The sequence below is a fragment of the Telopea speciosissima genome, chromosome 7 (genome assembly GCF_018873765.1).
Source record: "Telopea speciosissima isolate NSW1024214 ecotype Mountain lineage chromosome 7, Tspe_v1, whole genome shotgun sequence".
Taxonomy (NCBI): domain Eukaryota; kingdom Viridiplantae; phylum Streptophyta; class Magnoliopsida; order Proteales; family Proteaceae; genus Telopea; species Telopea speciosissima.
Genome location: NC_057922.1, coordinates 62,926,302 through 62,949,188, shown reverse-complemented (window position 1 = coordinate 62,949,188; position 22,887 = coordinate 62,926,302). Strand labels below are relative to the sequence as shown.

Genomic DNA, 22,887 nt, shown 5'->3' with positions numbered 1-22,887 from the left:
CACATTGTTAGTTGCGAATAAAATTTTCAACAATTTGCAAGTCTAAAATCAATAACAGGGATCAATGACAACAACTCCAATTGCATTTAACTATCTCACGATTAAAGATCTTATTTAAAAACACACTACATCATTTCAGGTAAACATTAAAATTAATTGTCACATATTAAATTTAAAAAGTATTTTAGTTATTAATATAATATACATTAATCTAAAAAAATATGTGCAGAAATCATGTTACTCTTTGGAAGGCATTATCGAAAAATTGGAGACTGAAGACCAATGTTACAATGCATGTAAAACTTGCAACAAAAAAGTACAAAATAGTGACAGAGAAAGTAATATGCGACAAGTGTGAAACCAGAAATGCATAATTCAGACAAAAGTAAGCTTACTTTTCCTAAACCAATATAAATTCCCATAACATTGTCTAATACATTTATTTATAATAAATAAATATGAATTCAGCATGATAAGTACATGGTCAGATTTAAAATTTCAAATGATAGCGAAACAACAACAGTAACATTATTTGAGGATGTCGAAACATTAATAGGATGTATACAAGAAATCAATTGAAGAGATATAACTATATTTTTCATTAAAATTTAGAACAATTATGTTGATCCAATAGTTTAATGTTTTTTTCATTGACACTATCTAGCATCAAGAAAAACTACGTTATTGTATATAAAAAACATATATTTTCTTCTTCAAGACGAATAAAAGCAATGTAGAAACCCGAACAACGAAAAGAATTGTTGCTGAGAGTATCAAAGAAGTGGAGTGTGATATAAACATGCCTGCGTCTGAATCAAATCAAAGAGCAAAAAGGAGGAAAAATAGAAAATAAATATTTCTATTTTTATATATGCATGCTCGCATCTGATTCAAATCAAAAAGCAAAAAGGAGGGAAAGATATTTCTATTTTTTATAAACATGTCAGTGTCCGAATCATGTACTTTTGTTTACATTTTTTATATGCTATGCAACAGTTGTAACAAATTCAAAACTTTCAATAATTCTTATTGTATAAGCATTATTATACTTATAGATTAATAATGCAAAACCTAAATATCAAAAAATAATTTGCACAGTGCTTCAGTTACAAGTAGTCTTACAACACACTACACTTACTAATATTTTGAAGAAAAAAAATGAACTTCGAGGGGGGATACTGTACTAGGATTATTCACCGTGTAACATTTTCTCTCTCCGCAATGTACATGAAAGTTTACCAGTATTATAAAAAGTGAGAATTTGGATTCCCTAAATGATCGTTTAGAGTAGAATCTCCTTAATAGCATCTAGCTAGTTATATCACATGGTAGGTCAAGTGAGACTAAAGTTTTGCAGAGAAGTAGATTAGGTCCCCTCACTCACATGTCTAGTTTCAACCTAAATGGATTTGACCATAACAAAACAAACCATATAAATATGGGTAAATTACACGGACCACCCCTGTACTAAGCCCCATACTCACAGCAACTCTTCGATTATCAAATATTACTATCGTCCCCTTATAGACTAACGGTGTTAACATGAAACATTAAAAAAAGCGAAAAGACCATTTTAATCCCTAACCTATCCCTTTCCTTTTGTTGAAACTCATTTACCGTTGAACCAAATGCAATCATGAACCCTTGAAGACGGTAAAGACTTGCAAACACCATCTTCTCCTCCATACTTTATGATCTGTAGCTTTCAGCTTTTTCAAACCCTATGGACTTCGACTACTTTGCGTTCTCCATCACCCATAAGCCTCTTGATGTTTATGGGTATGATAGGCTTCTTGTTGTTGAGCTTTGGCAATGTTTGAGGTGTACTTGTTGTCAATGTTGGCAACGGTATAGTTGTGATGATGTTTCAAGTGTCGAAAAAGATATTGGAATGGTTTTGATATGGTTTCGATATGTTTTGATGTCGAAGGGCATTTTGGTAATTTTCCTCGAGCCTTAAACAGATCAATTTGTTGATGGATTGATTGGTTACATGGTCGGTACACTGGTTCAGCACGGTAGTTTATTGAAATGGCATGAAAATTGAATTTTCATATATTTTTGTGTGTGGGGCCCACCAGGGGCTTAGGTGATGAGGTGGCAAAATATTAAGGTCACGTGGCCTTTAGAAGCAGTGGCAAGGTCACCTGGGCAGAAGAGGTTTGAAAGTTTATTGTAATAATAGCACTTAAGCAGCATCAAAGCCACCAGGGCCTTTCGTGTGGACAGCACAGGGCCACACAGGCTCATGGTGCATGGGCAGCAACAGGCCACACACCTGGGCATCATTATGGTCGCGCACAAGCATGTGGCCTGGCAACCGTGCGCGCTGGCGGCATGCCCCTGCAAAGGCCTCCACGCGCAGGCATGCTAGCCGGGCCTATCACATGGCCTTTGCCTCGATGGTAATTCCATGATGTAGCCATTTTTTTGGCGTTTTTCGTTGGAAGCATTCTGGAACCATTAATGTGCAACAGACATAAAACGACCTTTAAATGCAATTTTGAAAAGTCAAAACCGCAAAAAGATAACTCCAAAAGTACGAAGGATATCATAATAAATAGAGAAAACGACAGAGGGTGCTTGATGTAATATTAAGGAGTTTGGTTGATTTGAATTGAATGATACAGATTGAGCCACGTATGCTCATATATCGATCGTGTGGTGCTCGGATTTCTGTGTCAGATTCTGGCGCGTGTGAAGTGGTTGGTCACATACAGAGGTGCCTCGATAACCGTCGTTGCATTGAATGTTGAGGTTATCAAAGATTCCAGCTCAAGTGATATTAGTTGGTTGTACAGAGAAGAGTACATGCATGAGCTTACTCCAGATTTGAAGCTCATAAAGCTTCTTTAATTAGATGTGCGACTGCGTATGGTGCACAAACTACGACAATCATTGTAAATGAATTTCCGCTTTGAAGTCGTAGTGGTTTGGTTTTCAAAAAGGAAAATCTGACGATTTACATTATAGGTGCTAGAATCTCTCAGATCCGAGGGCCTCCATCCCAACCGATTTACATAATTGCCCCTAATCTTGTTTTGGCCATAACTTGGCCATCCCAACTCGGATCTGGGTGTTCTAAAAGCCAAAATTCTAAACAAAAAATATAAAGAACCTGTTGGAACAAAGTGCTTGAGCTTAAGAATGCCCTACAGATGAAAATCTAGTATTCTTTGGTGTTGGGATAATTTGGAGGCGTGGATTTGATATTTTCAACTTGGACCACATCATGGAAGGTCTCAAGAGCTTGGTGAAGCACATGGATGTTGTGGAGAACTTCAAGTGCTAGTCTCTTAGGTGATTTCTATCCAACAATTGATTTCTTAGATCCTAGGGCATGTTGTTTAGTATAGTAAATGCCTAGTGATCGATGTTGGGATAGGGGTATTTGTTTTAAACTCTTTATTGCATTGTAATGCCCTTGTGAGTTGGCTCAAGATGTTTGATAAAATTTCTAGAAGGACTTAGGTACTCACAGTTGGGGGTGTGAGTTATTGGGAGTTGTTGCCCTTCGTCTTTGTATGATCAAGGGTGAATCCACTACTGTAGTTGCAATTTTAGAGTGTATAGCGCATATACGAAACCCAATTTGGATTGCACTATGGATGTAGGCTTATAGATGAACCACATAAATTCTCGTGTTTTGGTTTGTTTCTTGTGATTTTTTAAGTGTTGTGTGCTTGCAGAGTGGGTGTGTTACTCTTGATTGGCCTTACCAATCTTGGTGGAAGACGGGGGCACGCACGAACTGTAGCTGGCCAATGGGATGCCTCAACCAGTGGTTTTTACAAGTTATCTAAAACAACTCTTGGCAGCCAATGTTTTGTGTGTTTGAATATTGTGGTCGGCATCAAGGCATAGTTTTGGGAATTTTTTTAAAGGACTATTGATTCACCCCCTCAGTAGTGAAGCCTAGTTCAACGCTTGTTCTCCTTGGCTTTTGTGTTCCGTAGAGAATAACTCAGAGTCTCAGTTCCCTCGATCGAGAAGTTTGCAAGGATCGATTTTCTCAATTTCTCGTATTTCTTTGAATCCTTCCTTTTCCCAGATTCAACGACAACACCAAGACCACAAACACTACTACTTGAAACCTCCTCTGTTTCACCACACTTCTTCCTCTTCAGTAAGTAATACGAAAAAGCAATGACCAAGACAATGTTGATACATGAAGAAGGATAGGTGAAGAATATAAAATCAGAAGAGCACTGCTTTCCACAACAATCATACTCCCCACAAAAAATAGTCCAGAGATCCTCCATCATGTTGTACATCTTTGCTCTTCAAACTCTTGATTGATAGAGAAGGGCAGGGCAGGAATAGAAGCCGCCTTCTCTTCTGTTTGGCCCATAAGTACAAGTTGTGATTCATCTAAAGAAAAAGGAAAAATCCCTTAAGTTAATAGCTTTTAAAGTTATGGAACAAGATTTTTGTAATCCATTACGTACCTGCATTAGAATAAAGATGCCATCTTTTTCCTTCTGTTCGTTGAGAAATGGTAGTTCTTAAAGGGTCCTTGGCTAATGTTGTAAGAAATATTTATAGGATTAATATGATGGATCAAAGAACATTAACAATATACAGTAATGGAAATTCGATTGGAACCATACCTGGATCCATATCGTTTGTTGAAGAACTCCTTGAATGCTCTTCTCTCCTTCTTGTTAGTATTGTCTACTCCATTCTTTATATTTATTACTAGGGTTAGCAACTAATGGGGATTCCTACCATGACTGGGAGCATGGACCAACCCTGTAAATAAGAACAGTTTATGTCTCTCCCATAATAAGACATAATTACAAGTAGGCCCACACACAATCATTCTTTACGCTTATTAGAATAGGTACCCTGAAGCTTCTACCCACAAGGGAGACCACCTCCCCATAGGACTTCATCCAACCACGCCCATCAGTCAACACCCATCCACACCCATACAATGATTGGATGCTATCCTACACATGGTGAAAACATTACAGATGTTTATGTGGATGAGCCTAACTAAACTAACATCAGTGCAACGGCAATAGCTCTGAAATCATAGCTAAAACAATATTCATGCAATAAATAACCACTAGGCAAGTGGGTTCGCAATAGTCTTAAGCAGAAGTTCAACATTCCATAAACTCTGATATCTCCTCCCCCTTTCTAATAAATGACTTGGATTAGGACATATAGTCGTAGAAAATAACAGTACTACCTGCTTCGTGGTTCCCGAATTCATTTTCAACCATCTTTGCCAAGGCCTTTAACTCGTACAAAATGGACAGGTCTTCAGATCGCATTGTGCAATTCTTCCATATCCATCCAACGAGCGGCTTACCATCTGGGATTTCGTCACAGAAGCTGTTGCAAGTGTAACAACAAAGATTATTAAAACATCAACTGAGATTTCAATTAGTTATGAGAAATAAATTATTGAGTTGTTCCACGTGAATGACCTGTGGGGCTTTGGTGGAGTGAACACTTTAGTGCAAGATCCTGCTGAGACGAACCTTAGTTGGAAATTTAGTGAGTGGGGGCTTGCAATCCAAGGACAATCTCAATTTAGACATTAATGATAGGAAATCACATAATGTTGAAAATATTTCATCTCGTTAGGTGGTTTGGGGAGAAAACAATAAATTATTTTTTTTTTGGTAAGAAGAAAGAAACAGTGGAGAGAGAAAATAAACTCCTCTTCATTGTTCCCTAATTTATTGAATTTCATGAAAGCACATGGCTAGATTATTGCACAAATCCATAAGCCATGGAGTGTGGAATTGGGCCAAATTGTCGTACACGAAATTGCTAGAACCCTCTTAACTAGAGAGTCAACAACAATGTTAATTTTCACCAAAAAAAAAAAAACAACGATGTTAATCTCTGTTGGTATATAAGAGAAAATATATGAGGAAAAATAAGATGATAAATGAAAGATATCTTCAAGAATTGGCCTGATAGTCATTGGTGACCCAAAAGCTTGTTGTTGAAGTAAAGAGATCATATCCTTTGAGAATTTATAGGTTTCATAGGATGAGCCATTGATTTTGGGGTTTTTTGATACAAGGGTAAAATAGTTAGTTTACCCTTCTCTCATGATATCTTTGCCACATCTCTTATTCCCATCGTAGAAAAAAAAAGTTCAATTGTTGCATAAGTGAATAATTTCGAACCTTCCGAGAGTTGTAGACCATGAAATCTCCAGTGATGATACTTACTGGCAGCTAAAAATTGCCCCTTAGGCTATGTTTGGAAGCCAAGAAAAAAAATTAATTTGAGTTTATGGAGAGAGACACATAAATCAATGATTGTGTCATCATATTTTTTTTGTCTTATTATGTTTTAAATTTTGAGTTCCAAAAGAGAGACACGTAGATCAATGATTGTGTCATTGTATTTTTTGTCTTATTATGTTTTAAAATTTGAGTTTGAGGAGAGAGAGACATATAAATCAATGATCATGTCATCATATTTTTTGTCTTATTATTATTATTATTTTTTTCTTGGCTTCCAAAGTATCCACCCAACCCAAAACAAAAATAGAAACTTCCCGTCCTTGTTCTTCTTTACCAAACAATTTCAATTTATTGACCAAAAACCCATTCGTTAACGAATTTTAAGAAATCAATGTGAATACAAAATTAAAATTGAACCAAATAGAGTGTAAAAGATACATAAGGCTAGGACTAGGGGGTGCATGGACATTTAGATAAGGGTGTCAAAATGGAACCGGAACCAAATACTAGGATCGGAATTGATTGTTTACTATCGAATTGAACCGCACCGTAGAAAAATGATCCGGTTTTGATTTCATTGGTTCTCTTCTCGGTTTGGTTTTAATTTACACCGCAAAACCGTTGGTTCTAAATCAAATAGAAACTGGTACCTCTCACTTGAATATATATATATATTTTTTATGTGAAAAAAGATAAGATCAGATTAGATTATCATAAACGTATTTACATCATACAAAAAGGGTTTTGAGAGAGTGGTAGTCCTAAGAGATGCCCTAATGTAAGATCGTAGGGCTGCTGTCCATTGGTTGTGTTGGAAGTGGATAGGTACAGAAGTGACGTTAGAGGTGAGTTCAGCTAGTTCAACAAAAAGAGAGAGTATTGTCCAAGGTACACCTGAATGATTCTCAGGGCGCAAAAAATTACTAAGGCTATAGCTAGATATCCAAATTTCTCTTAGATGGATCCCTTCCTTGAGAGCATGTTTCCACCCCTGCAAGATTCCTATCAACTCAGCCTCCTTTGGGTTGGATGAACTCGAAATTCCTGTAGATGTTAAAACACTCTGGTCATCCAACAAAAAACAATACCCCCATCCAGTTAGTCCTAGTGATTGTTCAGAAAGGCCTGCGCAGCAGAGAACAGGGAATTTTACTTCGTTGTTAGGTAAAAGGTTGAAAACTGGTGTCCATTGTGTGATTTGTGTGTGATCTACTGTGAGTGCATTTAACGAAGGAGGGCAGAGATCTAAATAGTACATATCCAACGGTTGATATTTAATATCACCAAATGAGGATTAGCTGGAGCCAATCCACGAGATACTTTGTTTCTTACATCCCTTAAAAAGTAGCAAGTTAAAACAAAAATGGAAAAAAACCAGGAAGCAGAGTTCAAATCCAGGGCTTTTGAATGGAGGAGGGAGGCACAGAGCTGTGCGATAGTGGGGCTGCTAAGGTGCTCTGTTCTCAGGCCGAGGGGCCCAGATGCCCAGACACACTTAGTCCATTCACAAGATATATAAAGATGCCATTGGGTTTCATCACGAGCACCACAGAGAAAACATGTAGGCTCGATCAGCAACCATTTCATCACTTGAATACTTGCATAACATCAATTGGGTTAATAATAAACTAATGATTAATTTAATAGGTAACAATTGTTTCACCATACTTGAAACATAAAAAAAAAATATATACATAAAATATGAACAAGAAAGGAAAAGGAGAACTGGTGAAGAGGAGATTTTTTTTTTAAAAAAAAACATAGGCGTGAGAAAACATGCTGATTGGAGGAGACTGAGAGAGAATGGGGAAACACACGGATATATAGGGTTTGGAAATTTGAAGTTGTCTTCTTTACCATTTCCCAAACGGCACTACAAACTACATGTAAACTAATTATAAACCGAATATCAAAAACTGAATAGAAAGCAGTAAGACCGGATCGGATACAAAATAATTTTGATTTTAGTTGATTCCTATCTAGTTCTATTTTGATTTAACCTTTTCAAAATGTAACCTATTCTGTGGCAGTGTGTCACCTGTCGTAGTTTATGCACATCTCATACGTTTTCTCATAGTTTTCCAGTGTTTGTTTGTATAAAAAAAATAAATATTGGAAAAATTTTCAGCATGGAAGTGAAAATTTCTAATTAAAAATTTCCAGGTAAAATTTTGCGAGAAAACAAACTGAGCCTTTTAATGAAAACCCCACTCCCGGACGGAACGGAGGGCTCTCGTGGTTTTCCGTTTGGCTACTGTGTTCCTATTTTTGGGGGTTCTTCAGGGGTACAAGCATCAAACGCTTTGCAGTGACTGCATCTGTCTGAGAGAGAGAGAGAGAGAGAGATAGAGAGGGAACGATGGGAAATCCGAAGCAGAAATGGACGACTGAAGAGGAAGAAGCTCTGCGAGCGGGTGTAGACAAGCACGGCGTCGGGAAATGGAAGAACATTCAGAGGGATCCAGAATTCGGTCACTGTCTATCGGCGCGTTCCAACATCGATTTAAAGGTGTTCGCTATTTTCTTTAAATTATTTAATAATAGTTTGGTACTTCTCTGACTCTCACAAAATCTCTCTCTTTCGTTGTGCATGTCAGCTCCTAGAACTCAATTTTCTGTTGCTTAGTTATTATTATAGATATTGTCTAATCTTTATTCCGTATTGTATCGATTAGATATGAAGTTATGAACCGTTTATCTATAATTCGTATTGTATCGGTTAGATATGACCTATTTATCTGAAATTTTACTGATATAATTGGTGTTTCTTGGCCTGAATATTAACAAGTTTTCGATTCTTATTACAACGCTTATACCATGTACAAAATATGCAATCGAGCATAATGTTCTCATATAGAAATTGGGTATGGCCTGTACTTGACACTATGAATCCCAATGAGATATATGCACACTACCTAATTCTCCGATGCCGCATGTGCTCAGGATAAATGGAGAAATATGAGTGTTAGTGCCAGTGGGCAGGGCTCTAGAGAAAAATTAAGGACTCCAAAGGTGAAGGCTGTTCCAGCCTCAGCTACTTCAGCTCTCACCGTTCAGAGTTCTGTTGCCTCTGCTCCAGTTGCACAGGATGCTCGAGCTGATTCCATCATGGATTCTGGACCGGGCTTACAAGATGCCAAGGCTGCTCCTCGGTGTGTACTCTTTTGCTTTAATCCTTATACATGTTATCTATATGGATTTTGTGGTTATTTAGGTGCTTCCTTATGCCTGTAGTCAGTGATTTCTTGGTTTGGCCTAGATGAAGCCATTGTGGTAGGCAGCACAGAGGTGGATAGGCAACAGCACTCAGCAGACTAGGCTATCTATGATTATGCAGCTGCCTAGGGTACTAGGCCTATCACAAGAAAAATTTATTGCCAGGCCCTTGCTTATTATGTTAAATTAAATTAAATTGAAGCTAGTTACTATGGCTTCTTGATGAATTTCAATGTCGATATATGTGATTGAAGTAGACGTGCTTTGGAGCTGAATATGTTTAGTCACTTGTAATTAAAAAGAAAAGCACATTGGTTATTTGATTAATTGAGACTAGTTCCCCCCGATGGTTTTCTTTGGTTTTTTTCCCCATGTTCCTGAAGCTCTCCTCTTGGTCGCCATGCCACCTTTAGTTGGCATCAAAGGAAAAGGCGAAGGATCGTTTTAACTTTTAGTTTACCCCAACTCTAAACCAAGAATCAAGGTCCCTACTATAGCTAAAGGCCCCTAACAGAGTCAAGGCAACGGTGGTATACACTCACAAAGAGTCAAGTCGCCCTTAAAACAAGTACTTGGGCACCTAGCGCGCCATAACAAGCTGAAAACTACAGGTTTCTGCTTGCTGATCCCTCTCAGATTTGCTAAGATCAGGGCAGTACTCAGGGGTTCAGGAAAAGAGCAAAAGCTGCATACCTAATGATGCAGGGCATCCACCAGCCCTAGACCAAGTTTCAGTCCAAGCTCAAGACCAGTCTAGACCTGGATTGAATTCAAGACTGGCCTTTACAGCCCAAACCGTGGACTTCTTGGGGCAGTCAAGTCTGGCCCCAAAATACTAGAATTTTGTTCTTGTGTCTTTTTAAATTCCTAGGCAGCATTAAGTGTTTGTATTTAGTTGTTTTTTAGTTAAGTATCTTTTCAAATTCCTAGGCAGATTTATTATTTTCCTTGTTTGTAGTTCCAAAGTCTTGGAACAAGTCTCTAGTGTTCTTGTGGTTAGTTTCAATGTATTGTGGTCATAATTGTCAAGGCGTCGCCTCCTAGGCGCTGCTTAGGTGTCCAGATAGATTTCTAAGTGCCTAGGCGGCTGCCGCCTTATTGTAAGACACTTTGCATTGGTTTAATTGGTATCGAACTAGGTTCTGGCACTTATTTATGCCAAACATCATTTAAGATATTATTCATAAATGAGTGGAGAAGTCTCTCCCTCACAATCGATTCTCTCCCAACTGTCTTATTCTTTCTGTCTTCTCCTCTTCTTCCTCTTTCCCTTGCTGTGAATCTTGTTCTATTGCTTGAATCTATCCATTAATAGATTCTAACTCCCCCATCACCATCACCATCATCACAGTCACCACCATCACCATCACTGGAATGTGACCACTCGGGGTCCTCATCATCCCTACTAGCCTGAGACTCAAAAAGGTTGCAGTGTCTGTGAATGCACACGACCCTTGCGAGATGACATAAACTCGTTCACATCGGTACCCATCTGACTAGCTATCTCCGGGTCGAGCCTACCCCCAGCTTGATCTATAATAGGCTCACCTCGATCCTTCACCCACTGGTATAGGGGATCCTCCTCATCTGAGTCAATCTGAAAAATGTTGGCAAGCTCAATTGGATTGTTATTGTCCTTCGCACCTTGGTGTATGTGCTGCATCCTCACTCTATGTTATAATGTAGATACATCAACTGCTCCAGTCGTTTGTGATCCAATCGGTTCCGCCTCCTGGAGTAGATCAGTGAGAATGTACTCCTGTTGCGCTCGCATCCGGAGGTGGAACAAGTTTTAGAAAGAAATCTGATTGCTATCTTTCTCAAGTTAGGTGAGTCTTTCTCATAGAGAACCCACCATTCAGCGACACTACAAATTTAGAATATTACTTAAAGTTATATGGATTCAATGGAGAAAGATGACAAATAAATAACAATGCATGTGGACCCACCAAGGTCTGCGGTATCTCTAGTAGGAATTGCAACCGCACGATTGAAACTCTCCTTAGCATCTTTGAAGTTCTTTATCTATGCTCATTTAAAAGTTCAAACATGCCTTGCGTTAGTACACAATAGAGTGTAGGGTAATTACATTCCTTAAAATTAGTGACTACTTTGGTCTCACCTCATTGTTGCATTTTGCTTGTATATCTGCATTTAGCTCTAATTTTGCTACCACATTTTCCACTGCTTCTATCAATGAGTCATCAAGCCCAAGATTACGCTTGTATTGATAGCTGGGATTGAGATAGTATGCTGATAATTACATAAATAACTTGTCGGTACTTATTATTTATGAATATGTAAAATGGAATGTAAATTAATTTAAGTATCGTTTACTTAACATATAAAACTCACCAGCTTTATGTAGTGGATGCTGCAAGTGCTTCTTCCATCGATCGTCAATAATTTTCAAATATGACTTACAACTTCGAGGTATCGCAGTTCTCACCTTATCATAAGTTGTCTAGATAGCTAGGCGACCCAAGGTAGTGGAGGGGTACCTAAGCATTTAGGCGACAAGGCGCCCGCCTAGGCAAATGCGCTCAAGTGTTATTTTTTATTTCTCCTCTTTTCTAAGTTTCTAACATTATATAGTATGTTACAATATATACCTTATATCATAAAAAATAAATATTAAGCCACATCAAGTCATAAAAAATCAACAGTAAGCCACATCAAGTCATAAAAAATCCACATTAAGTCACATCAAGTCTATAAAAAATCAATATTAAGCCACATTAAGTCATAAAAAATCAACATAGAACTAGAAGACAACAAAACTGAAGAATCAAGCTATTGAAGGTTTTAAACAATCAAAACATACAGTTGGTTATACTATTCTTGGAATTGGTCATTGTCATGATATACCTAGTCTCACATTTGGTTTATACCGTTCTTAGAAAATATGATCTTATCTAAAGTAATTAAATTGCTTTCGATTTAGAGAAATGTTCTTGTTCTCTAAGAAGTTTGATTGATCAAATGATTTTTATTTTTACATGAGACTTTTTGTATTAGGTATAGCACAAAACCAGCTTTCTAACAAATCTGAGACTGCTTAAATCTGATTTATATTGAAGGAGTTATGTTTTGGTCAAATCTTAATTGGTGTGCGCAAATGTTGAAATCGCTCTGAATGAATATATATATTTTTTGATATAGAAAACAAATGAATATTTTACCGCTCTTTTGTTTTTTAGCAATGTTTTATCATATTAAGATGTCTGGAATTTTTATATTTGAGAAAAACCCCAACATTAGAAAGTTGAAAATTTCACACCGTTGAAAATCCAGTTTTTGTTCTTGAACTGGGGGGTTGACTTTTATCATTTTGGAATTTGATTGTTTAACTATTGTTATTGGATTCAAATAGGGGGTATTTCCTTGTTTAAGAATAATATCTTAAGTAAATGAAATAACAAATCTTATTTCATTTATTTAAAATGTTATTTGACATAAATAAAGGCCAAGACGTTCAATACCACTAAGGCGACAGACGCCTAGACTCAGAAAAATCCGCCTGGACGCCTAGGCGGCGCCTTAACGACTATGCACCTTATCCTTCATCAACTCCACGACAGCATACAAAAATGGTAATGTAGGCTTCTTCTAAGAGTCTACCATCTTTAGTACCCTTACCATTAGATCCTATATAAGAAGGACCTTCTTTAGGTCTTGCCAGAACTGATCATTGGAGATGGTTGACTATGCTGCCCTACCCCCTAGCGAACTAAACTCCAACCAAACTACTCCTCAGTACCACTAGCAAACATGGACCTCAGGCCAACCATCTTTGACTGGAAGCTCTGCAATGCAATATAGTTGGTGGCAAATCGAGGAATGCTAGGCCTCACCAAATTCCCACAACACTTCTCCCTCAATAACTGTAGAGAAAATTCATGGTTATAGACAAATGTGGTCACTTGTCTTGCCCTCTTGACTACACACCCTACCAGTATAGTTCTAAAACTTGTTGAGATCTTGGCTAGATGTCGAAAAACTTGAAAATCCCGAGCTGCTCAAGATGAGATCTCTTACGAAATCTAAAATCGACATTGTTTCGAGAAACTCGACCGAAATTTTGGCAAGATTTCGATACCTTTACCGAAATCTCGTCGAAATGGTATAAACCACCTTATAAATAGGTAACAACTCGACCCATTTTTCGAAATTTCGAAGAACACTTGACAACGTCATACTTTTGGACCTAGAGAAGGGGGAAAAAGCTTGGATCTTGATTTTTTTTGCTACATCATCACTCAATACTATTGGGGGTTGCCGCATCACTACGAAGAGATCTATTGCTTCTTATTGTGGAAGATTTCGCTACATTCAACTATTTTAGGTAAAGTTACTATTGCCAAAAACTATTTTTGAAAAAAATATGACAAATACTTGTTGTACAGGGGTAGATTTTTTATATGTCAGACACCGGAGGCCAATCTATGACCTCACAGTGTTGAAATTAAGGGTTTGACGTTTACAACCAACCAAGGGTGCAAATCCAAAACACCAAATTAAGTGTTTTTTTCCTTAAAATTTGATGATTTGAATATGTTTGTTAAACCTAAAACAAGCTTCCCTTAAAGTTTCGGAGCCAACTATGGCCATTTGCCCACCGAAACAAAAAAAAGAAAATTGCCATAACTCGCCAAGATCTCGGTTGTCTCGACCAGGTCGAGACACCGAGTTGAGACGACTCTTTGAACCTTGGCTACCAGGGATCTATTCCCTATGTCTTTATGCATGAGGTCAATGCGATGAGTAACACATGATGTCCAAAAGAGGTGGATCCTACTGCTGCGCCTGTTCATCAATCTTTTCCCTGTTTTCTGAAGTTACTTGCGTTGTCCTTCACCACTTGGACAACGTTCTATGGCCCTGCCTCCTCCACATTGCATCCTTTGTTTCCTTGGATCCATCCACTGATGGAAGATAGTTTTCCCATAACAATAGACCATGAAGTTGATGATGAACTGTTTTGTGGGTCCAGTCCAACCATCACACATCACTGTAGGCTCTCCATGGTTCCATGCTATCTCTCTCTGTCCACCCTCAGCCATTGTGTAGCAATCTTACACTTTTTTACACTGTTACATATAAAAAGCATACATTATTAGCTATTCAATAGCATTCAAACTCTAAAACAACCATATAGCTATTTCCTATTTTTTCCCTAGCTCTTGTATTTTTCTTCTTAATTAAAAATAAATTTATAATGTTTTTTAGAAAAAATTATAACGTAATTTATGAAAACATATAACGGAATGAGACATGAATCGTCATTTGTAATGTGAAATATATCAATAATGCTTTCAGTAATTTCAAAGAATTTTCAAACTAAGACAAAAATTTCCCCTATTTATCATAATTTTCTATAATTATTTAAAATAATTGGAAAATTAAAAAATAAAATAATTAATTTGAAGACTGAAAAAAAGGGACACCATGAGTCCGTGAGGCCGTAGATTGGCAAACGAAGTCCAACATATATATAGGTGACCTCCAAACAGTTAGTATAAACCCTATTTGTTTTTCAAATTTTTTTGTAAGAAAATCATTTTATTTTACAGAAAAAGTAAAAAAATTTAAAAAACAGGAAAAAAAACTCATTCCATGAAGTCATAGATCAGGCAAGCATTTTCAACATATAAATATTGAACAACAAGAAGCAAATATACATCATACTTCTTTGCAAAAAACACTTTTGGGGAATAGTGTATTACCTTCAACTTGAAATCTCCTCCAAATGGTGTGCAGTAAATCTCCTCAAATGTTGTTGTTTAGCAACAAATTTAGTGGTTGTAAGCAAGATTTGTGGGTTTTGGTAAAAAATTGAGCATTGGAGAGGAGGGGGGGGGGACCATTGAAACTCACGGAGAGGCGGAGAGCTCTCGAGACTTCGACTTGTCTTGTCAAAATGAGGCACTTTTATAAGGTCCCTTTGTGCCAGTTTCAGCCAAAATGAAATCTCGCTGAGATGCCGAAATTTTGGCCGGGAAAATGCATTCTCCCTATTTTGCACCCCATCTTGTCTCAACCCTTGTCAAAACCGAGTCAAATGCCGAGAAACCTTGGACCATGTGAGCCGGATGGATGCTAAGATCTATATAGAGTGGAGGTTTGAGTTATGTAATCCCTCTTATCTGTTTCACTGGTGGCTTTCGTTATCTAATTATATAGTGTTGAAATCCTTGAATAATCGCTTATGAACAATGTGCCCACAACCTCTTTATTTATAATCAGAGATCATTACAATAAAGGAAATAAAATCCTAGTCAAATCACATGTGCAACATGTGCATAATGAACCTGGACACTTTAATGTATCCGGGTCCGGGTCACGGATCAACGGGTAATCCGTGAACATTCAACACTCCCCCTCAAGTTGGTGCATACATATCAAACATGCCCAACTTGTTGACAATAGAACTAAATAATTTACTACCAATTCCTTAGTAAGAGTATCAACCACTTTATCACAAGACTGAACAAACATAACACAGATGACCCCTTGCTCCAGCTTTTCCTTGATAAAGTGCTGATCAATCTCAACATGTTTGGTGCAATCATGTTGGACTGGATTATGGGCAATTCTGATTGTGGACTTGTTGTCACAATAGAGTCTCATTGGAAGGTCAACTGACAATCCAAGATCTTGGAGAAGTCCTTTGAGCCAAAGAAGTTCGCAAATGCCTTGTGCCATGGCTCTAAACTCAGCTTTAGCACTTGACCAAGCAACCACTGCCTGCTTGTTACTTCTCCAAGTAATCAAATTTCCTCCAACATAGGTGCAATATCCAGAGGTGGACCTTCTATCATCAGGGCTGCCTGCTCAATCCGCAGCAGTATAAGCTTCTACCCGGAGATGACTATGTGAGGAATATAGGACTCCTTTATCAAGAGAGGACTTTAGGTACCTTAGGATTCGGTATGCTGCCTCCAAGTGAGAAGAGTGAGGATCATGCATAAACTGGCTGATTACACTTACTGCAAATGCAATATCTGGTCGGGTATGAGACAAGTATATCAATCTCCCAACCAACCTCTGATAACTGCCCTTATCAAGAGGGTCACCATCCTTAATCTTCAAGTCTGTGTTAGGTTCTAGAGGTGTATCGGCAGGTTTACACCCAAGCAGCCCAGTGTCCTTAATAAATCAAGAGTATACTTTCTCTAAGAAAGAGATATACCTTTAGCAGAGTAGGCAACCTCTATTCCCAAGAAATACCGCAACCTGCCCAGGTCTTTGACCTCAAACTCGGTACCCAAATAGGTCTTCAACCGCTGAATTTCTTGTTTATCACTTCCGGTGATCACTATATCATCTACATAGACAATCAAAATAGTGATATGCTGTCCCACCCTGTTAACAAATAGTGTGTGGTCAGCATTGCTTTGCTGATATCCATTAGCAACCATAGCTCTATGGAAACGACCGAACCAGGCCCGGGGGAGACTGTTTTAAGCCATATAAGGCTTTCTTCAATTTGCACACCTTTCCCTGAGTGTTTGGTGAGGCAAAACCCGGAGGTATCTCCATGTAGACATCTTCTTCCAACTCTCCATGTAAGAAGGCATTTTTCACATCAAGTTGTTGAAGATCCCAACCTTGATTCACAGCACAGGAAATGATGACTCTCACTGTATTCATCTTTGCCACAGGAGCAAAGGTTTCTTGATAGTTGATTCCTTGGGTTTGAGTGAACTCTTTGGCAACCAACCTTGCTTTATACCTTTCAACTGAACCATCAGATTTATGCTTCACAATAAATACCCATTTACAGACAACGGGTCTCTTTCCTGATGGAGGAATTACCAAATCCCAGATCTGATTTTTCTCTAAGGCACACATTTCTTCATGCATCACATCCTTCCATTTTTGCTCTGCTATTGCTTGTTGCCAATTGTTAGGAATAATAACAGAGGATAATGAAGACACAAAGGTATGGAAAGAATGAGTAAGGGAGTTATGAGATACAAAATTAGAAATTGGATGTTGAGTACAACTCCGCTTTGGCTTCCGAACAGCAATAGGTAAATCCAGACTGGGATCATAAGGAGGCTTTTTTTTTTTTGGGTGAATAAAAATTTCATTACCAAAAGAGAGAAAAGAAGAGAAAACAAAGGGCTCAAAGAGAGAGAGCCAAGCCAGGCAGCCTAAGCTCTAGCTGGAGCAACCAAAGTTACATTAGAGAGACCCCAGGAATTAATAATGGTCCTGTTCCTAGGGGTGTCTATACAAGAAGAGTGGGGAAGAAAAGATAATTTTGCTTGAATTTCAAAGGAAATGGAATCCCAAATCTTTTGGAAAGGCCGAGAGTTGGAGGTCCATTTTCTCAAATTGCGCTCCATCCAAATATGGCTGAGAGTAGCACTAAAAGCCATCTTCCCGACTGAGTCACAAATCGTGGAGCCAGCAAAAGTCATATCGATCCAAATCCATTCTCTAGAGAAGGGGAGAATATGTCTTCGAGCAGGCCAGCATTTGAGGAGAACACCCTTCCAGATTGCAGCTGCAGTAGGACATTCAAAGAAGAGATGATTCAGGTCTTCATCGTTGTTCCAGGAGAGGCAGCAAGCACTAGGGACTAAGATCTGGCGGCTGCAAAGAAAAGCTTGAGTAGGGAGGCATCTGTTGAAGACTCTCCAGGCTGTGAAGCAGTGCCTAGGAATGTGATGCTTGAACCAGGGAAGTCTATGCCAAGGAACCACAGGGCCTTTTAGACGAATAAAATTCCAAGCAGCCTTGGAAGAGAAGGAGCAAGAGCTGTTGGAGCACCAAGTAGTACAATCACCTCTAGAAGCAGCCCTTCTAGTGACCAAGTGGAGCTCATTCCAGATAGGAGTGAGGATAGGGCTTGATGTGGGGGGAGCCCAACCATTGTGGTCAAGAATATCCGCAACCAAAGAAAGCCTATGTAAGCCAGAGGAGTAAATGGATCTGGGAGTAGCCCGATGAAGCAAAATACCCATAGGATGCCAGTTGTCAAGCCAGAGATAAGTAGATTGACCATCTCCAATGTTTGAGCGGATGGCATGAAGGACTAAGTGACGGCTGTCAAGGATTTTCCTCGAAACCCAAGAAGCATCAGACACAGCGGAGGTAGTCCAGATAGAATCATGGCGAAGATAACCCGAGTAGATCCAGTCAACCCAAATGCTCTTTTTTTTTGAGACTATCTTCTAAAGAAGCTTGATGATACCAGCTGAGTTCACTTCTGAAATACGGCGAATGCCCAACCATCCTTCTTTTTTGGGAAGGCACACAACAGCCCAACTCAAAGGATGAGGGAACCTTGTGGAGTCTGAGCCCTTCCAAAGGAAGGAAGCCATAAGAGCTTCCAAAGCCTTGATAGTAGAGAAAGGCAGCCCATAGATACCCGACCAATAAATATAAGAGGCTTCCAGAACTGATCTAATAAGGACCAACTTGCCAGCATAAGATAGAAGCTTGCTTTTCCATGGCTGAAGTCTCTTCCGAATCATGTCCATTAAGGGGGTGCAGTGATGGGCCGAAAGCCTACCTGAGATCAATGGAACCCCCAAGTATTTGACAGGCAGCTGACCTTCAAGGAAACCAGAGATGGCAAGGAAGGCTGCTTTGTCAGCATCAGAAACTTCAGCAAAGAAGATGAGAGATTTGGCGGGGTTGATGCGAAGATCCGAGAGCTCTTTGAATTGCTGGAGACAAAGCAAAATAGTCTCTAAGGAGGCAATCGATGCCTTGGAGAAAATCATCAAGTCATCTGCAAAAGCTAAGTGAGTGAGCTTTAGGCTTTTACACTTGGGCATAGGAGAGATGAGCTGCTGGTCAGTACAAAGCTGAATCTGCCTAGAGAGGATTTCCATGGCAATAGTGAACAAGTAAGGGGAGAGAGGGCAGCCTTGGCGAATTCCCACCGAAGCTCCAAAGTATCCTGCCGGGCTGCCATTAACCAAAACTGAGAACTTTGGGGAAGAGATGCAGGAGCTAATCCAATGAACAAAGGGCAAAGGGAATCCCATCTGAGTCAACACTTGAGCAATGAAGTCCCATCGAAGAGAGTCAAAGGCTTTGTGGATGTCAATCTTCATGAGCAGTGACGGAGAGTGATTCTTCCTATCAAAGCCTCTGACAATGTCATTACACAGAAGGATGTTGTCAGAGATGGTCCTGCCAGGGATGAAGGCTGTTTGATTATCACTCACCAAAAGATCCATCACACTCTTGAGCTTTCTATCAAGAATTTTAGCAATGAATTTGTACAGCAGATTGCAGAGAGCAATGGGCCTAAAGTCATTCATTGCAATGGCACCTTCCTTTTTGGGGATAAGGCAGAGGAATGTGTGGTTGATCCCCTTGACTTGATTGGGATTAAGGAAGAAGCTCTCAATGGCAGCAATAAGGTCAACTTTGATGATGTCCCAAGCAGCTAAGAAGAATCCCGTACTAAAACCATCCGGGCCAGGCGCTCCATTGACCTTGAGAGAGTGAATAGCTTTCACAATTTCTTCTTCTTTGGGAATAGAGCTTAGGGAATCCAAGAATTCTGGAGCAATGAACTTGTTGAGCAAGTGGGTAGGGATAGGAATATGCTCCTGCTGGGCCCCAGTGAAAATTCCTTTGAAGTGCTGGACTGCCATGTCCTTAATATCCTTAACTGTGTTGACAACAGAGCCATCTTGCCGAGTGAGCTGAACTATAGAGTTAGAATTAACTCTAGCTTTCACGGACTGATGAAAATATGCTGAGTTAGAATCCCCCAAATCTAACCGTTTAATTCTTGATTTTTGTTTGAGAAAGCTTTCTTCCCTAGCTAGCAAGGAGGAGAGCTGGATAGAGACCTCTTTTTCTTCAATAGCAAGGGAGTCATTGAGCAAATCAGACTGCAGCCTTGATTGAATGGAAGCAAGTCTGTCTGTGCACTCTTTGACTTGGAGAGTAAAGTTGCCAAAGATGTTTAGGTTCCAATCCTTGAGGGCAGCCTTGACATTTTTGAGCCTCTTTGAGAAGGCTATGAGAGGGGTGGAGAAGGCAAGGACAGGCTTTTGCCAAGCTTCAAGCACAACCAGAAGGAAAGTTGGATGAGATGACCACATGTCGAAATATTTGAATGGCTTGGGCCCAAAAGAAGTGAAAGGCTGGATAGCAAGAGAGATGGGGGAGTGATCAGAGATGCCTGGGTTCTCAAAAGAAGCATGGGAGGAAGGGAAGGAGGTTAACCACTCTTCATTGACAAGAACCCTGTCTAATTTGCAGGCTATCCGACAGTTTCCAGCCCTCTTATTGCTCCAGGTAAGGGGGAACCCAGTCCATCTGAGATAATTAGCAGCAATATCTTCAATGCAGTCATTAAAGGCATTCATAGCATCCAGGTCACAATGGTCATTCCCCTGTTTTTCATGACTGTAACAGATAATGTTGAAGTCCCCTCCCAGACCCCAAGGCTGGGATCCAATATGGCTAGTAAAGGATCTGAGATCAGCCCAAAGAGAAGTCCTAAGAGCAGGGCAGTTTTCAGCATAAACCACCGAGAAAAAAAAGGAGAAATGGCCTAAGGAATCAGAGAATTTGGTATGCAGGTATTGAGAGGAGGAAGCAGAGAGGGAGATGGAAATTTTTTTGGGGTCCCACAGAAGCCAGATACCGCCATTGAAGTGGTGGGTGTAGTTGGAAATCAAAGACCAACCTGGAGCAATGGAAGCAAGGATTTTGGGAGAGTTGGGCTCCTAATATGGGTTTCCAAAGGGCAACAAAAGCTTGAACGAGATTCACGAATACGCAAATGAACAGCAGCCTGCTTCGCGGGGGAGTTGAGCCCGCGAGTGTTCCAAATAGTTCCGTGAATCATTGGGACAAAGGCTGGAGGGGCATCAAAGGCTCAAGTAGCCTGGATTGCACAGCTCTCGATCTGGTTTCACTATGGTGCCGCCTGCGCTAGGAGCTGCCGGAGAGAGCAGAAGGTGTGGGGGGTGGGGGGAGAAGCTGACGAGATAAAATAGGGGAGATTAGAGAAACGGGTGAAGAAGACGGGGTTTTCGATGGGCCTGGGCCAGGTCCAGGACCCAAGAGTGAGTTAAAACCCACCCGAGAGAAAGAGAGACTAGAGTTGGTGCGACCCGACCCAGCGGTGGAATTGGGTAAAGAGGCAAAAGGGTCAGGGATTAGGGGACCCGGTGCAAAAAGTTGGTTAGTCTAGGTAGAGCCCATGTGACTACTTGGAGGAAGAAGGTCAACAGATGAGGGCCCCACAAGTTCCAAGTTAGCAGAAGTAGGTGCCACGGTTTTCGATAAAGTAGGGGAAAGAAGGGGAAGAACTTCTCCGTTAATAGGCTTGGGGAGAACACAGGAGCCAGAGCTCAAGGGAGTTGCAGATCTTCCCAGAGGAGCAGACGAAGGCATTGAAGCAAGCGCAACACCATTTTCGAAGCCAGAGCCAAGAATAGAAGTCTCTTCTACAGGATCTTTTGCCATTCGAGATCTGCTCCGAGGAAGGACCTCAAATTATGGTTTCTCGGGACACGATAGAGGCTCAATGTCATCAGACGAAGCCAGGAGGCAAAATCGATTCTGCCCATCTGACTAGGGCTGCTGCAGCGACAGTGACTGGTCCTTATTGCTTTCTGGTAGCTTCTTCTTCTTCCATTTCTGATTCCGGTGCCGGAATCTATATCTGGAACGACCTCGAGAGGCGGAACGAGCATCCTTGGAGTGGAGGTTCGACTTCTCTGCTCCACCATTAGGTAAGATCACAGGCCTTTCCAGGACAGAACCAGCACCAACAGAGACAGCAGGACCATCGCCAGCCTCAGGAAAGGAGATGGAGCAGGGTCAGGTATCAGCAGCCAAGGCTGGGCGACAGAGTGCAATGCGAGAGTCGTGGCCAAAGGTTTTGCAAACCAGGCAGTGAGGAGGCAGCCAGTCATAGTGCACCTCCTGATCAAAGGAGTAGCCCTCACCCTCATTGACAGTGATGAAAGCCGGAAGTGACTCCTCAGCAGAAACCTCGACACAAATTCTCGCAAAGGCTAGCCGGTCCTTTTTGCGAGTGCGCACATCAGAAAACAAAGGTTTTCCCAAGGCAGAGCTTATCAGACTGAGGCCATCCGTGCACCAGAAATGCAAAGGCAATCCTGGTAAGGAGATCCACAAAGGAATGGATGAAAGATCCAGACGTTTGAGCTGGATTTGGCGAGTCCATTGACGCAAAAAGATTGGCCTTTTGCCCACCAGCCAAGGGCCACCTTCCAGGGCTCGAGATTTATCAAGAGAGGAGGAGAATTTGAAGATAAAAAATCCATTGTCAAGCAGAAAAGTATCCAGAGTACCTTGGGGGCACCATTGGTTGGAAAGGGACAGTTTGACAATGTGAAAGGGAGGTCGAGGGCCCAGAAAGTTACCCACAAGGCAGTCTTCCCAAAGCTTTGCTTCAGCCGAGAGAAGATCAAGAGGACAGCAGACTACCTTCGAAGGC

The 22,887-nt window shown here is 40.2% G+C and overlaps 1 protein-coding gene across 1 annotated transcript in view; it reads left to right on the top strand.

The window, feature by feature from the left end:
- The first annotated feature begins 8,440 nt into the window (after positions 1-8,440).
- The window catches only part of LOC122669841 (telomere repeat-binding factor 4-like), a 38,611-nt gene continuing 24,164 nt past the window's right edge, over positions 8,441-22,887 (top strand). Inside the window, exons 1-3 of the mRNA XM_043866711.1 lie at positions 8,441-8,523; positions 8,561-8,724; positions 9,159-9,367. Coding sequence (XP_043722646.1) covers positions 8,575-8,724; positions 9,159-9,367 — 359 coding nt within the window. The 5' untranslated portion in view covers positions 8,441-8,523; positions 8,561-8,574. The remainder of the gene's footprint in view (positions 8,524-8,560; positions 8,725-9,158; positions 9,368-22,887) is intronic.